We start from the raw sequence: 14,517 nt of genomic DNA, 5'->3' as shown, positions 1-14,517 counted from the left end.
TGGCTACTCAAAAAACAGACCGATTTCAGCATGGAGCCTCTTCCCACAGCCTGCCTCTCAAGTAGGTCTGTCCATAATTAGGCATTTGTTGTTGTTGTTCGGCACATGCTATTAATCACTCATTTATAAACTCGTACAAAAATGTATAAAATGGCCAAATTTTGCTTAAAATGGCGTCCTTTGTTGAAACAGTCTGAGGGGACAAGCAGCATGAAAGAGCTCTAATTAAAATTCTCTGAGAAATCAGCAAGTGGCAATTAATAAAACAGAAGACCAAAGCAGCGCAGAAATAGTTTTTAAAGAGGACTCATGACACTCTGGAGGCCAACCAACAGGGATTGTACTGAGCAACAGGAGGCAGGGAATTACAGATTTATAGAAACATGTTTCCCAGTCACCACATTGTGATGTTGGCCCTCCGAAGCAGGAAGTACAAACTTCTTGTTAATAATTCCCAACCTGGTGCAAATGAATACACCTCTAAAATAAATCATAAAGTTGGGTTAGAGATCTTATTAATTTAGGCCCCAGCACGTATTTTGGGAAGTCATGATCATTTGGATAATGACTCAAACTCTACTCTTGACTTTTTGTGCAGAGATACAGTTCTTGGTCATAAATTGCTTCTCTGAGGTAGCATAGAGATGCGTGCTTATGCGTTATGTAGCATTACTTCCAAAACTGGATGAAGAGTCCATTTCAAATGTCAGAAATGTACTAGGGACTCAAGATGAGCTTGGTGGTGAAATACGGAGTAATGATGTTTACCACACCTGGTTTTACTCTGGGGAACCAGTTATAGTATCATAAAATTGAGAAACAGTGACAAATATATATTTGGTTAAAATACATTAATTAGAACCTGTGATGAGGGATCCCTGGGTGGCGCAGTGGTGTTTGGTGCCTGCCTTTGGCCCAGGGCGCGATCCTGGAGACCCGGGATCGAATCCCACATCGGGCTCCCGGTGCATGGAGCCTGCTTCTCCCTCTGCCTGTGTCTCTGCCTCTCTCTCTCTCTGTGTGACTATCATAAAGAAAAAAAATAATAAAAAAATTAAAAAAAAGAACCTGTGATGATTTAGCATTGAATATAAACCTTTGGGACCATTCTTACACAGTTTTGTGGGATTTTATATCTCATCCCCTGAGGAATATGGGATGAAGAGATTTTTATTCCAACATTCCTAAAAGAAAGGAAGAGAGGTCCAATTCCATATAGGCATACCTCCAGCTTGTTAACTCCTCATTCTGTCACTTAGACTCGGTGTTAGTGATATTGTTAGGGGATATCTATCTTGTCCCTTCCTTAATGGTGTTCTGGAGTTTAGGAATTCCTGGAACAGGGGTTTTTTGCACTAGCAGTTTGTTTTTTCTCCATGTCTTCTGCCATCCCTTTTCCTTTGTGATGTGAGGTAGATAATTTCTTCAAATGTAATTGTCTTCGTTTGAGTGGTGGGAATTAGGGTTGAGAGGATAACCCTCTGCATATAGCTTTGTCCTAAAAAGATTAAGGCTTGGAGGGCAGATTGGGGTTATCATTTGCGGTTCACTGTGACCTGTAAACCTAGAGTGTTAGTTGAACATAGGTGAATCCGTTTCCTTGAAGATGCTCACTGTTCATATGCCAAATACCATTTGCTTTTGCAAACAGAACAGCTCTGACCACACCTTGCACATTAAATACTATCATGTCTTCTGTGCATATTAGGGGAATTTAGGATCAAAGAATTAAATTTCTAAGATCACAGAGTCAAAAAGTGGCAAAGTTGAAATTAACCAGATTTCAAAAGCCAGGTCTTTTGTTCTGCATCACACTATTACTCCTCCACTATTTTTCTGTAGAGGCAAAGTCCTCCTGTGGCTTGCAGTTTTATAGTCTGAGTCTCTGTGAATCGTAATTATTCCAGAACCTAATCCTCCTACATATTATGTTAGATTGGACTTTCAAATAGAGTTTGAATTTAAATACGAAATTATTGACTTTAAAGAAAGACAGTTGCTACTTTTCTGACTCTTCTTTTACATCAATATATAATTAGCTAAATAAAATTTTATAGTTTCTTAGAATGGTTATAAGAATATTTTCTGTATTCCTTTCATTTTTACAGATCTCTTGACTTTTCGCATTTCTTAAAAATGTCAGGCTAAAGGTTCAGAGTGTGAAGTTTTATTCACTTGCCGAATAATCGTTTCCATCAGTAAAAAGTTTTAGCAGTGCATTTTCACTTCAAACAATATTTCTGTATATGTGTTACCTTAGTATTTGGATGAAAAATTGAAAAGAAATTAAATTATTTGTATTCTGTAACTTGTTTTTTTTTTAATTTGGGTACGTGCATGTTTTACCTTTTGCTGAAGTCTCTGAATTTTGATGAAAATTCTAAAAAAGAAAAACAAGTACAAAGATACAGTTGTTATTTAGAAAACAAACTCAAAAAAACAATCAAACTGATAATATCCAGATCTAAACATTGAAATGTTTAGAGAACATTGAAATTTCTCTGACACGGTAAAAAGACAAAATGTTTATTGAGGTCATACATCAATATTGCTTAATAAACGGGGGGAAGCTAAATTGTAAGATGAAAGAAAAACCTTCTGAATGTTTTAATAAACAATCTAGTTTTTTTGACTGAAAAAAATTTAGAGTAAGTTCAGCCTGTTTAGTATATTGAAGTAGCTTTATATTTATTGGCTAAACTTAATTCCCTTTCCATAGCAGTGAATGATTTTTTGAAATAAATTCATTTTAATTATTTGTTTAATATGCTCAATTCTTATTATTAGCAATCACTCAGTTGTAACCTTTGGACTACAGTGAAAAGAGGGCTGGATGGAAGTAGGCAGAATTATGCAAACTCATAATATAGTTTAATTATTTTTAGGAGATTTTTAGAAACTGATAGTAAAACACTTGGAACCATATCCTAAATTTAAAAAAATGTACTGTCTGAAATTTTATTTTCTGTTGTCATTTCAGTTCATATCCATTAGTATGGTTTTATTTATTTATTTGCTCATTTGTTTATTTGCATTTATTTTTGTAGGAGGTATAGAATTACTTAAGTGGTTTAGAAAGTGCTAGTGATAAATTCATTATCATGAAAACTATGTAAGTGATTCACAGATTCACTAAAAATAAAATTTCAGTCCAAAAGCAAACACATTTTCTAATATAATCCATTTTTAAAAAAGATTTTATTTATTTATTAGAGAGAGCGGGCTAGTGAGAGAAAGAACAAGAATGGGGCAGGGAGGGTAAGAAAGAGAGGGAGAACCCAACTCTCCGCTGAGCTAAGCTGGGAGCCCCATGGTGGAGCTCAATCCCAGGACCCGGAGACCATCACCTGAGCTGAAGGCAGACACTTAAACATGGTGCCCCAATATGATCCACTTTAATTGACATTAAATTTTTAAAATTTTTTGCTTGGAGAAGTTCGCTTTTAATTAATGAAACCCCAGATTCTCAAACAAATTAAGGAATAATTGTTTTCTTATAACAAAGAACTTTCTACAATATTCCTTTACAGAGAAAACACTTCTACCATGTTTAAAATGCAATTAAATTTATATACAGCTTTTCACTTAAAAGCATTGTTCACATAAACCTTTTCAGAAGCGTTTCTCTTAGGTATAATATTTCATCTGAGCATAGTTTCAATTACTAGGCTTAACAACTACATGTAAGATCTTCACCCCTTCCATGTGGCTGAGACTATTAAAGATGTTAGCCTGACTTAACTACAATTCAGTTTATTCAGAAATATAAATTTGTATTTTAAAATCACCATGACATCCACCTACAGCACAATGTTTAAGACCATATTTTTCACTTTGTGTTTCATTTATTGTGTGAACATGAAATGGAGATACATTATGTGAGATTCTGGAACATAATATTGAAGGATGGAAAATTGTTTCCAATACTGAATGAGAGCATGAACAAGAGTATAACTACATTTGTGATATGATTCATGTAGGTTACATGGGGAGGAGTCTCAAAAACTACCACCAGCACCATCCCCACTACCTCCAGTAATGATAATGACTCATGCAAGAAACTATCATCTGGACCTTTACTAACGTTATTTATAATGCTCATAGGAACCCTGCAATTTCTGTTATTTATTTATTTAATTTTTTATGCGTGCATGCATACATGCAATGAAGAAAGCTGAAACTCAGAGATGTGAATTAATTTTCCCAAAGATATTCAGCTAAAGACTGGTAGATATTGAGTTCAAATCATATATTTATGACCCTAAGCTCTTTGTATTTGATTATCAGCTCTAAGTGCTTATAATGTTTCCCAAATGTGATTATTTAAGAGAAACTAGTTGCTTGTGGAAAATTAACTCTCACTACCCTGTTATCCTGACATAACTTCACCTATTGGAATGCTCTTAGCATCATATAATTCTTAATTCTTAAGTTCTTGAGTTCATCAAAATACTTATTTTTATAACATACAGCCATTTCCCCACACTGACATAGAATAAAAAATATGACCAGATTAAGTGAAAATTTATTTTCAAATTTTTTCCTTGTTATCATTTGAGAAGACTATGGATATTAATATGTACATAAAAAAACAGCCTTGGAGACTACATAGTTACTTCATTTTCCACTATAAGTTGGAAGGTATAAGAGTAGATATTTTCCCATTAAGAAAAATGTAAGGAAATAAAGTTATTAACTTCAGACATCAAATTTTGGTATTTATTGATTATATTATTTAAATTTTGATTTCTTCTTTGCTCTGGGATTTTAGCTTTGAATGGATGTTATCTAGGAAATTTTTTGGTGGGATGATTCCACTGCAAATGAGTCATCACTGTCACTATGTAATACCAACAAGGTATTTAAATTTCTATATTCATTATTACTCTCTAATTACAAAAACAAGTTCTAATTAAGATAATAGAAAATCCAACATTAAGAAATTACTGATTTTTTTCACTTATTTGAAACAATGATGATGATTTATATATACTAATATAATTGTCCACTTTCTAAATCAATCTCTTTGAAATTTCAAGGCTGGCATATTCAAGGTAGTATAATCTGTGCTGTTCCTCTTTGGGCAGATAAGGAATACATGTAATCACTCTCTGTTATGAAAGTTCACATATATTGAGGAAGCGGCTTGGGTTCAAATCTCTTTTTTTTTGCCACTTATTAATCCTTTTTACACAAGCATTCTAGACATCAGATTTTATTTATTTTTAAAGATCTTATTTGTCTATTCATTAGAGAGAGAGAGAGAGAGAGAGAGAGGCAGAGACACAGGCAGCAGGAGAAGCAGGCTTCCTGCAAGGAGCCCAATGTGGAACTCAATCCCAGATCCCAGGATCATGCCCTGAATCAAAGGCAGACGCTCAACTGCTGAGCCACCTAGGCGTGCATAGGCATCAGATTTTAATAATAAAATTAACATTAAAATACCAATTTCATGGCATTGATATGAGGATGAGTTAAAATAAAAGTGGTATAATAAGTGAAACTCTTTTATTATTGCAATGCACCATCAAATATTAGTTATTATTCTCATCATCATATCTTTCTGCTTCATCATTTGCTAAACTAATAACAAGATTGAATTGATTTATTGTGACCAGATATCCTAATCTTTTTATTGGGCAATAATCACACCTGTAATTCTACATCAGATTTCTGAGATTTTTAAAAGAATCACATAATACTTATTTTTTAAACTGAAAAAAAAAACCAGGCTATTATTTGCATCTCTGGGATAATATAAGCAGTGTGCATTGCAAATTCAACCAAAGATAGCACAAAAACTGGTCTTTTCTTTTCTATATGTATGTTTGTCAATATAAGCATGAATACTTACCCCTGCATATACTGGGTGTATGAGAACCATTAATAGTCTATATACACACTAGCCTTTGAATGTTATTATATAAGCATATTCCTCTAGGTAGGATGGTAGGATTGATTTCAGTCTCACTTGGAAGATATATTGCAATTACAAACTTCAAAGATGTAAGAAATTTCCTTTTAATTTAATTAAATCCTTTTGGTATAATAGAATCAAGTTTCCATTAACCCCAAATGATTGAAATATATATGCACACACACACGCACACACAGACGCACAGTATTTATTTAAAATTCTTTCACTCTTCTTAATTAATTATTGATGTCAGGTCTAAAATAATATTTACCTCTGTTTTTCTCTGAAGAATTTGATTTAGTTCATTTACAGCATCTGTAATTTGTTTGGTCTCCACACACCCCAGGACACTGCATATATTTTTTACGTCTTCAATAATATTATCTACATGTTGCTATTGATGAAAAATAAGAAGATGCGATTTAATTGGGATACATTTTAAGTCTTTTCCAGATTAAGAAAACACAACTACTCAGTTATAATATGGAGAAGAAAAATTTATAAGTAGTTCATATGGAAAAAGCAGTTGTTTTATTTGTGTGTGAACTCAATTTGAGTCAACATTGTGACATGCTTGATGGATCTACTTCATTATTAAACTGAAAGTCATATACTCTCCGTAACTAGAAAGTTAAACCCACCACATTTTCCATACGTATTATCTGAACTGGAGTTTAGTTTTGGGTACCACATTTGAAACTAGACTTGACAAAGTAGACTTTCCAAAGAAGAGCAACCCAGCCATTGATATATTAATTCAAAACAATGTAGTAGACTTTGTTTTCAGCTCTCCAGTAAGGTTTTGTTTGTTAAAATCCTGGTTCTGCTCTATTTGTAGCTGTGATTATCAAATTATTTAACTTTTGTGGATCTAAGTTTTCTCTTCTGTAGAACTGGAACAATAATAATTAATTAGAGGGTTGCTATAATGATTAAATAAAATAAAATATGAAAAAGTTCCTGGCAGAGAATAAGGGTTAAATTTTGGCTAATTAATTCATTTTTGATTAATTTTTACTCATTTACACAAATTTTTCAGTTTATATGAGAAATCAGACACTGTATATGTACACATATCTAATAAAATAAAAATTAGAAGGTAATAAAAACTATGAAAAGGATGTATTTGGTGCTATGATTAGTTTTCATTCAGACATTTGAAGTTGATGTATGACATGAATTTGTGGAAATCTCTAAAATATTGCTAATTAAAATGCAAATGCTGAGTTGACTTGGTCAGTTGGTAGCTAATTTATGCCTTCTTTTACTCTAGTCTTGAAGTGCTTTGTATGTGATCTATTTATCTCCTTTAATCTTCCTTAAATTCTGAAAGATAAACATATTCATTACATTCGTAAATCGCTGAGATTGCTAGAATGTTAAGTGAAATGTTGCAATAGTAGAATTAACTTGATGACTTATTGGATGATGTATAGACCAACAGAAAGTTTGGATTTAAATGATTCCAAAGTTTTATGCTTGGGAAACCTAGAAGTTAGGATCCCACTAATTATGGCAACAAACAGGCAAAATGGGAAGATTTTTGATGGTATTGTGATGCATATGGTTTTTGATATGCAGAGCTTGACCTTCCCTGGCAACAGTCAAGCAGACAGAACCTTCATATATTGGGAAATGCAGTGAGGTTCTAGCTCTGCCAACTATTGGATTCAGAAAATACACACACACAGAATACGTGCTCATATAAATGCTAGATGAACTATAAGGAAAAAGTGTAAATGTATATATATAGCTTAGTCCAAAACAAGGATAGGATAAGTTTCTGGGTGATAGAAATTTAAAGAGGAATCTTAAAGCCAGAGCAGTGTCTTCAGCATTGATGCTGCAATGGACTGTGGGAAATATCAGATTAAATTTAGGCCCTCAGGCTTCAAGACTGGTGTTTACTGTTCTCAGTGGGGCAAATGCTGAGATTTTAGACCTAATTTAGTAGGGGGAAGTAGGGAAAGGAGCAGATCTGGAGCTGAAATCTTTGAATAAACCTCTGACACTGGATAGGCTGTCACCTGCAAAACGTGGGAGAAGAAAAACAATGCCTACTGATCAAGAGAGTTTTTGAGGAAGCCTCTCTCTACTCAGGAGCTTTGACTGAGTAAAATGATTACCTGAAAAATTGTGTGTGTAGCTGTGAAGCATGGATTTATACTATGGCAGGAATTTATGCCAAAAAAAAAATGTGTCAGAATATAGTGACTATTTTGGACACAGGCAGAAACAAATGCAAAACTGCTGTATGGAAACACATTTCTACACTCCAAAACCACGGAGTTTCTCCTTATATATACACACATGGGCATATGTTCTCTCTTTTACACACACATACACACACACACACACACATATACACACTCTCCCTGGTAGAAGGGGAATAATCAGCCTAAAAATTACAAATCCTATGATGACTGATCCACCATATGAAAGATTCTACAGATATGAAACATGCATTAGCACCTGATTTTAAGGGATATCAAAGCTAGATTTGAGCATAATATTCATAGAGTTGATACCTGGCCAAGAATTTAGACATTATTGTCCAAAGAGAGAATATAGAAGAAATAAAAATTGAAAGCGGGATATGTAACATTAGAACATCTCATATTTAGGTATTGGAGAAGGGAATTTGGGTCACAGATGGAGCACAGATGGAGACCTAAACTAGAAAACTGTAGTGTAATGGACATAAGGTAAAGGTAGGTGATGGTACAAGGAAATTTTGCCTTGGAAGAGAAGAAGGAAAAGGAAACAGGGTAACTCTTTCCAAGTATTTAAAGGCTGTTTAAGTGAAAAAGTGATTAGATTTACTGTAAGTAGCTCTGGAATGATAAATTAAAACAAATTATTGCAAATTTAGAGACATTCATTTTCACTTAGTATGGGAAAAGTCTTTGTAAAAACTGGCTTGTTCAAAAATTGAGAGACTGTCCTCTCACACATGTAGAGTTCTCCACATTATAGGCAGGCGAAGAGTCAGGAACATCGAGAGATTTTTGCATTACATAGGAGTTTGAACTGGACTACCTCTTAATTCTTCCTATCTCTGTGACTCTTTGGGGTAGTGAATATTGACAATAATGCAGTTTTGATATTTTATTTTATTTTATTTTATTTTTTTTTAAACACATTTTCTTTCTTTCTTTTTTTAATTATTTATTTATGATAGTCATACAGAGAGAGAGGCAGAGACAAGGCAGAGACACAGGCAGAGGGAGAAGCAGGCTCCATGCACCGGGAGCCCGACGTGGGATTCGATCCCGGGTCTCCAGGATCGCACCCTGGGCCAAAGGCAGGCGCCAAACCGCTGCGCCGCCCAGGGATCCCAGTTTTGATATTTTATATGCTATATTCCAAACCTATTGTAGGAAATATTTGATGTGTCATAGACTCTGAAGGAGCAGCATTCTAATACTTTAGATATTAAGCATATACTAAAAGTATTTTGAACATTGGCGAAGATTGGTGACAAACTTTTCTGCATCTTTCTGGAAGACAAAACAAAACAAAACAACATATCCTTTCCTCCCCACTTTCATTTAGTTGTGATGGAGACCAAAGGAACTGCTATGTAAGAGCTTGCCATTTTCCAGGTTTTTTTTTTAAGATTTTATTTATTTATTTATGAGAGACACAGAGAGAGAGAGGCAGAGACACAGGAAGAGGGAGAAGCAGGCCCCATGCAGGGAGCCCTATGTGGGACTTGATCCCGGGTCTCCAAAAATAGGCCCTGGGCAGAAGGTGGCACTGAACTGCTGAGCCACCCAGGCTGCCCCATTTTTTTCCCAGGTTTTATATAAACCTTACTGAATTTCAATTTCTATTTACTCACTGAAAATTGCCAAATTTAATTAATGAGTTTGGAGACAAATTGAGAATTTAGAATGATTTTTGTTCCAATGAAGTAGTTATTGCTATTATAAATTGTTCCTTAAAGATTAAAAATAGTATTTGAAGGGGTGCCTTGTGGCTTAGTCGGTAAAGCATATGACTCTTGATCTCAGTCAGGGTTGTGGGCTTGAGCCCCATGTTGGGTGCAAAGATTACTTAAAAATAAACATTAAAAAAATAGTGGAGTTCCATTTCAGCTTAAAATATGTATCTTTGGTCACAACATTGAAATAAAAAAAGATAGGTAATGTACAAAACCATAGTTTTTCCTGACCCCATTATAGATTTGAGGTTACAAGGTGACCAAGTATACTGGATGCCAAAGAGTGATAGATCCCTCCAAGGAGAGATGGGGCACACAAAGTCTTTGATCTTTAACAGAACATAGGAAAAAGAGGTGACTAATGTACAAGAGGGTAAGAATAAATTAACTAAAATTTTAACAAATTCTTAAATGCCCAGATATGAATTAGCATGTCAATTTAGAATATTTGGGAGTCTAAAACATAAGGAGAATTTACAATTTGTAAGTTCTTTTCCATGGATGCTTACCAGCTCTTCAGGGGAAATCTTGCTTACCAGCTCTTCATTACCAGCTCTTCAGGGGAAATCTTGTTCAGAAAATGAAGGTCCATTTAGTAGTCCAGTACATAGCAAATAATCATGTGTTTCTGGGAGGCACAAAGGCCTGCCCACTTTTGTGGAGCCTTCTCCAACAAGAAGCAAAAGTTTTATGCTGCTGATTGATGGTACTAGGAAAATGGTAACACTCAGAAGGGCAGAACACTTTCTTTCATCTTGATCCCAAGACAAAAAAAAAAAAAAACCAAACCATAACAAAAACAAGAACTCACTTTTGGGGGAAAGGGAAGGAAGGCAAACAGTCTCCCTGTGGGCAAAAGGTAGACCTAGCTGAAGATCCTTTGCCAGCGAGGGAAAAGTAAGAGCAAAAACCTTTGGTTCTTGGGAAAGGGGAAGGATACCCTATCTTGAGTCTAGGATCCTACATGGATAACAATCAGAGGCCAGATGCCACTGCCAGAAAGAGCAAAAAATCATCTGTACAAGACTAACTACAGATATAAGGCACAGTTTGGCTGCCATTTAGAGGAGCAGAGATTTGTAGACAATTCCAGTCTTGCTACTGTAAAACACAGTCTGCCTATGGCTGTGATTGATCATTAAAACACAGACTTCCGTTTACCTTATTACAGAAGATGGGTCTATTTTGAATAATAAACAAGAGCAGAATAGTGCTGGGGGAGAGATAAGAATATTAAGAAGGACCATCTCTGTGGCATAGACAAGCAGGGGCTGTTGAAAGCTGAAAGTGAAGCAAGAATAATGAGGAAAGAATTTTGGCACCACAACCCCCACTGTAAGTACAGGTATAGTGGCTAAACACTACTTGAAGGAATTTGAAGCCTGAAGTGCCTTGACGATAATGATAGCAACAACAAGACACAAATAAAGCACAAATCTTAACTATATCAATCATGCATAGTAATAGCATCACTAAAGATGCTATTTCCATCACACCTGGAAATGGTGTGAATTCAGTTTACCTTATTCTCTGTTATTCTCCATGTGATGTTTAGAGTTCAATCAAAAGTTACAATTTGTATGAAAAAGCAAGATACAACAACCCATTGTCAGTAGATCAAACAATAGACAAATATATAAATAACGTAGATGGTAGAATAACCCAGACTTTAAAATAGCTATAATTAACATGTCATAAGATCTAGTAGAAAATATGGATGAACAGATGGGGAATTTCAACAGCGAGATGGAAACTATATAGAAAAGTAAATGGAAGCAATAGAAATATAAAAATATATGTGATATTAGAGCTGAATTCCTTCAGTGGGCTCATCAGCAGATTGAACATAACTAGGGAAGTTATCAGTGAAATTGAAGCTAGGTCAAGAGAAATTATCCTAACTGAAACATTAAGGGAAAAAACAGGAGTGAAATTAACCCATGGCATCTAAGAGCTGTCAGTCATGTAAGCAGTTGTAGTTCTACAAAGATAAGAATGAGGTAGAGAGATATTTAAAGAGATAATGGTCAACATATCAAAATTTGTGGGGTGCCATTAAGATTTAGAGGGAAGTTAATGGCTTTAAAATTTGAGTAATTTCATATTAATTAAAGAAGTTCAATTTATAATTAAAATCCCTCCCACAAGGGAAACTCGAAAAAGATGATTGCATTGGTGAATTTTATCAAACATAATTTATATTCAACATAGTAAAGGGCGGCTAACTGTATTCTGTACTACATAACTCCAAATAACTTCATACTCAATGGTAAAGGACTATTACATTCTCCCTACGATTAACAACAATAGACATTAATGTCTATTTTAATGAATAGACATTAGAAAGGAAACCTAAACTTTATATTTTTAATGAATGCAAAGATATCCTCTGATGGTGAAATGAGAAAAGGTGAAGTGGTGAAAACTACCAAATACTTTTCTCCAAAGGATACCTCTAATGTAGAGGAAAAGAGATCTAAAGTGGCACAGGGGCAGGTCCTATGATACTGGCAATATTTGTTGCTGAACTTATTGTTTGATAAAACTGCCTACTTTAATGCTATTCTTTAATTTGTATATATATATATTATATGTTCTTCATGTGTCATATAATTCACTGCACAAATCTCAAATAAATGTCAGATCATATTATTTCTTTGACGAAACCTTTCAGTGCTTTCCAACTTACTTGGAATATAAATTATGTTGGCTAGTGATTATCTTCCTTATTGAAGATCTAGTTTCACTTCTTTTTTTTTTTCTTCTTTAAGTCTGAGAGTGTTCTATACATAATAGGCTTGACTTTTAGTAGTTTCAGTATGCCCTTTATTTCTGCTAAGGCAGGTTCCAATCCTGCAGCTGTGTTTTATTTTCCTTGTGACCTGACTTTATCTCCTTCATTTCCTTGACTTCTTCTTTTGTAACCTTTAACTGGGTCCTTGTTACCTATTCATTTTATCCTGTTTTCTCTTATGATTTTTTTGTTCCTTTTCCACCTCTTGTATTCCATTGTGAATGCAAATCAGTTTTGTGACATTTTTCTTCTGGATCCTGCTTACCTTTACTTGAATACTTTTCATCTTCTAGCTGCTATATTCTATTAAGCACATTACATCCACTTTTTACTAATTTTTAAAAATATCATTGTATTATATTTTATGATATTCACTGTGGTTATGAATAATATGAGTTCTAGGAAGGTTGAATAAAAACTTCCGTAGTGGTGGAGGGTTGGCATATATGATATCTGACTTTGGAATCTCTGCTCCTAGATTCTGTCTTTATTGACACTCTGTTTAAATTATATTTGAAATTGAACTTCTAAAAATCCAATAATAAAAAAATAAATAAAATAAAAAATAAAAATCCAATAATAGACCTGCTTGTTACCCAAAGCACTTCGTAAGATCCCTTTGTACCCCCTTTATTTCTACTTGTATATGAAATTTTTGGCCTCTGTCTAGAGGCTGAATGCAGTTGGATTTTGGTCTTATGGAGGGAAAACTGAGATTATTGTTTCAGCCTTACTCACTGAGTTACTCACACCTGAATAATAGAGATGCTATTCTTGTTATCTAGTTGGTAAACTCTCGGAGTCATGAGCTAGAAGGTAAAGTACTTGGAGGTTTTAGACCAAGGAGATATTTCATGAAGCCAAACCATATTTTGAAGCATGAGTAGATTTTTCTCAATTGACATCCATTCAATTTATAGTTAGTTCATCAGCTACTAGATTCTAGTATAAGTTTACCATCAGTGGTAGGGATTGCTAACTTTCTCTAAAGGGCCTACTTGGCATTGTAATAAAAGATTTTAGAGACAGTGCATCAGAGGCTACTAGGAAGAAGCAACTTTGAGCCAGAAGTTGATTTTTGCACCTAAATTGAAATCTTCTTTTACACTGCTTTGTTCTGTATGTATACCACTTTATGTACATTACTTACCAAGTAATCTACTTTTCAACTAGATCATCAGCAACTTTAGAATATGGTTCTGATTTATGTTTCTCTTGATTCCAGTGAGTAAATTGTTCACTAATTTGCACTAAGTAAGCATTAAGTAATTTCGGGGAAAATTCTCTTTATTCTTAATTTATCTGAAATATTAGAGATGAATGCAGAATAAAGAATCACTATAGAAAATATTCCTTACCTTTCTGGGTATTAGTGGAATATGAGAGAGGAAGAATATGTTCATAGGAATAGTTCTATGTAAATTACTCACAAAACTATTTATTTAGCAAACATAGTGTCAGGATGCCCAGTCTGAAGTAAGTCAAATCTAAAATGTGTTAAATGACCATGGCTGGGGAAATAAATATTTGAATATTTATATTTTCCATATTACTCAATAATATTCATGTCATGTTTATTCAGCCTGCATGTTCGCTATTTTTAAAAATAATGTTTAATAATCCAAGATTAGGAAATACAAAACAAAACATTGTTTTTCAAATTGGTACTGCTTCGACATTGATGAAATGCCACTTAATGCAATTGTCAAATAAATAGGAAGCACAAAATTGTGAATTGGTCATATCACACTCTGTCCTCACATCTCAGATATTTACCAGTGATACTTCATAGGAAAAATCACATTTAAAAAACTCGTTATCGGGCAACCCCGGTGGCTCAGCGGTTTAGCGCTGTCTCCA

At 34.2% G+C, this 14,517-nt stretch overlaps 1 protein-coding gene across 8 annotated transcripts in view; it reads right to left on the bottom strand.

The window, feature by feature from the left end:
- The window catches only part of PIK3C2G (phosphatidylinositol-4-phosphate 3-kinase catalytic subunit type 2 gamma), a 355,918-nt gene that overhangs the window by 261,806 nt on the left and 79,595 nt on the right, over positions 1–14,517 (bottom strand). For all 8 annotated transcript variants that reach the window (XR_008663575.1, XM_055318866.1, XM_055318867.1 and 5 more), the window contains 2 exons: positions 6,189–6,311; positions 2,347–2,380 (listed from right to left, as the gene is read on the bottom strand). Coding sequence is in view for 7 of the 8 variants with exons in the window: in XM_055318866.1 (XP_055174841.1) it covers positions 2,347–2,380; positions 6,189–6,311 (157 nt within the window). In the remaining variant the exon portion in view is untranslated. The remainder of the gene's footprint in view (positions 1–2,346; positions 2,381–6,188; positions 6,312–14,517) is intronic.

The sequence above is a fragment of the Nyctereutes procyonoides genome, unplaced genomic scaffold (genome assembly GCF_905146905.1).
Source record: "Nyctereutes procyonoides isolate TBG_1078 unplaced genomic scaffold, NYPRO_anot_genome, whole genome shotgun sequence".
NCBI lineage: Eukaryota > Metazoa > Chordata > Mammalia > Carnivora > Canidae > Nyctereutes > Nyctereutes procyonoides.
The sequence above is the reverse complement of the archived record's forward strand: the minus strand, read 5'-3'. Positions and strand labels throughout refer to the sequence as shown.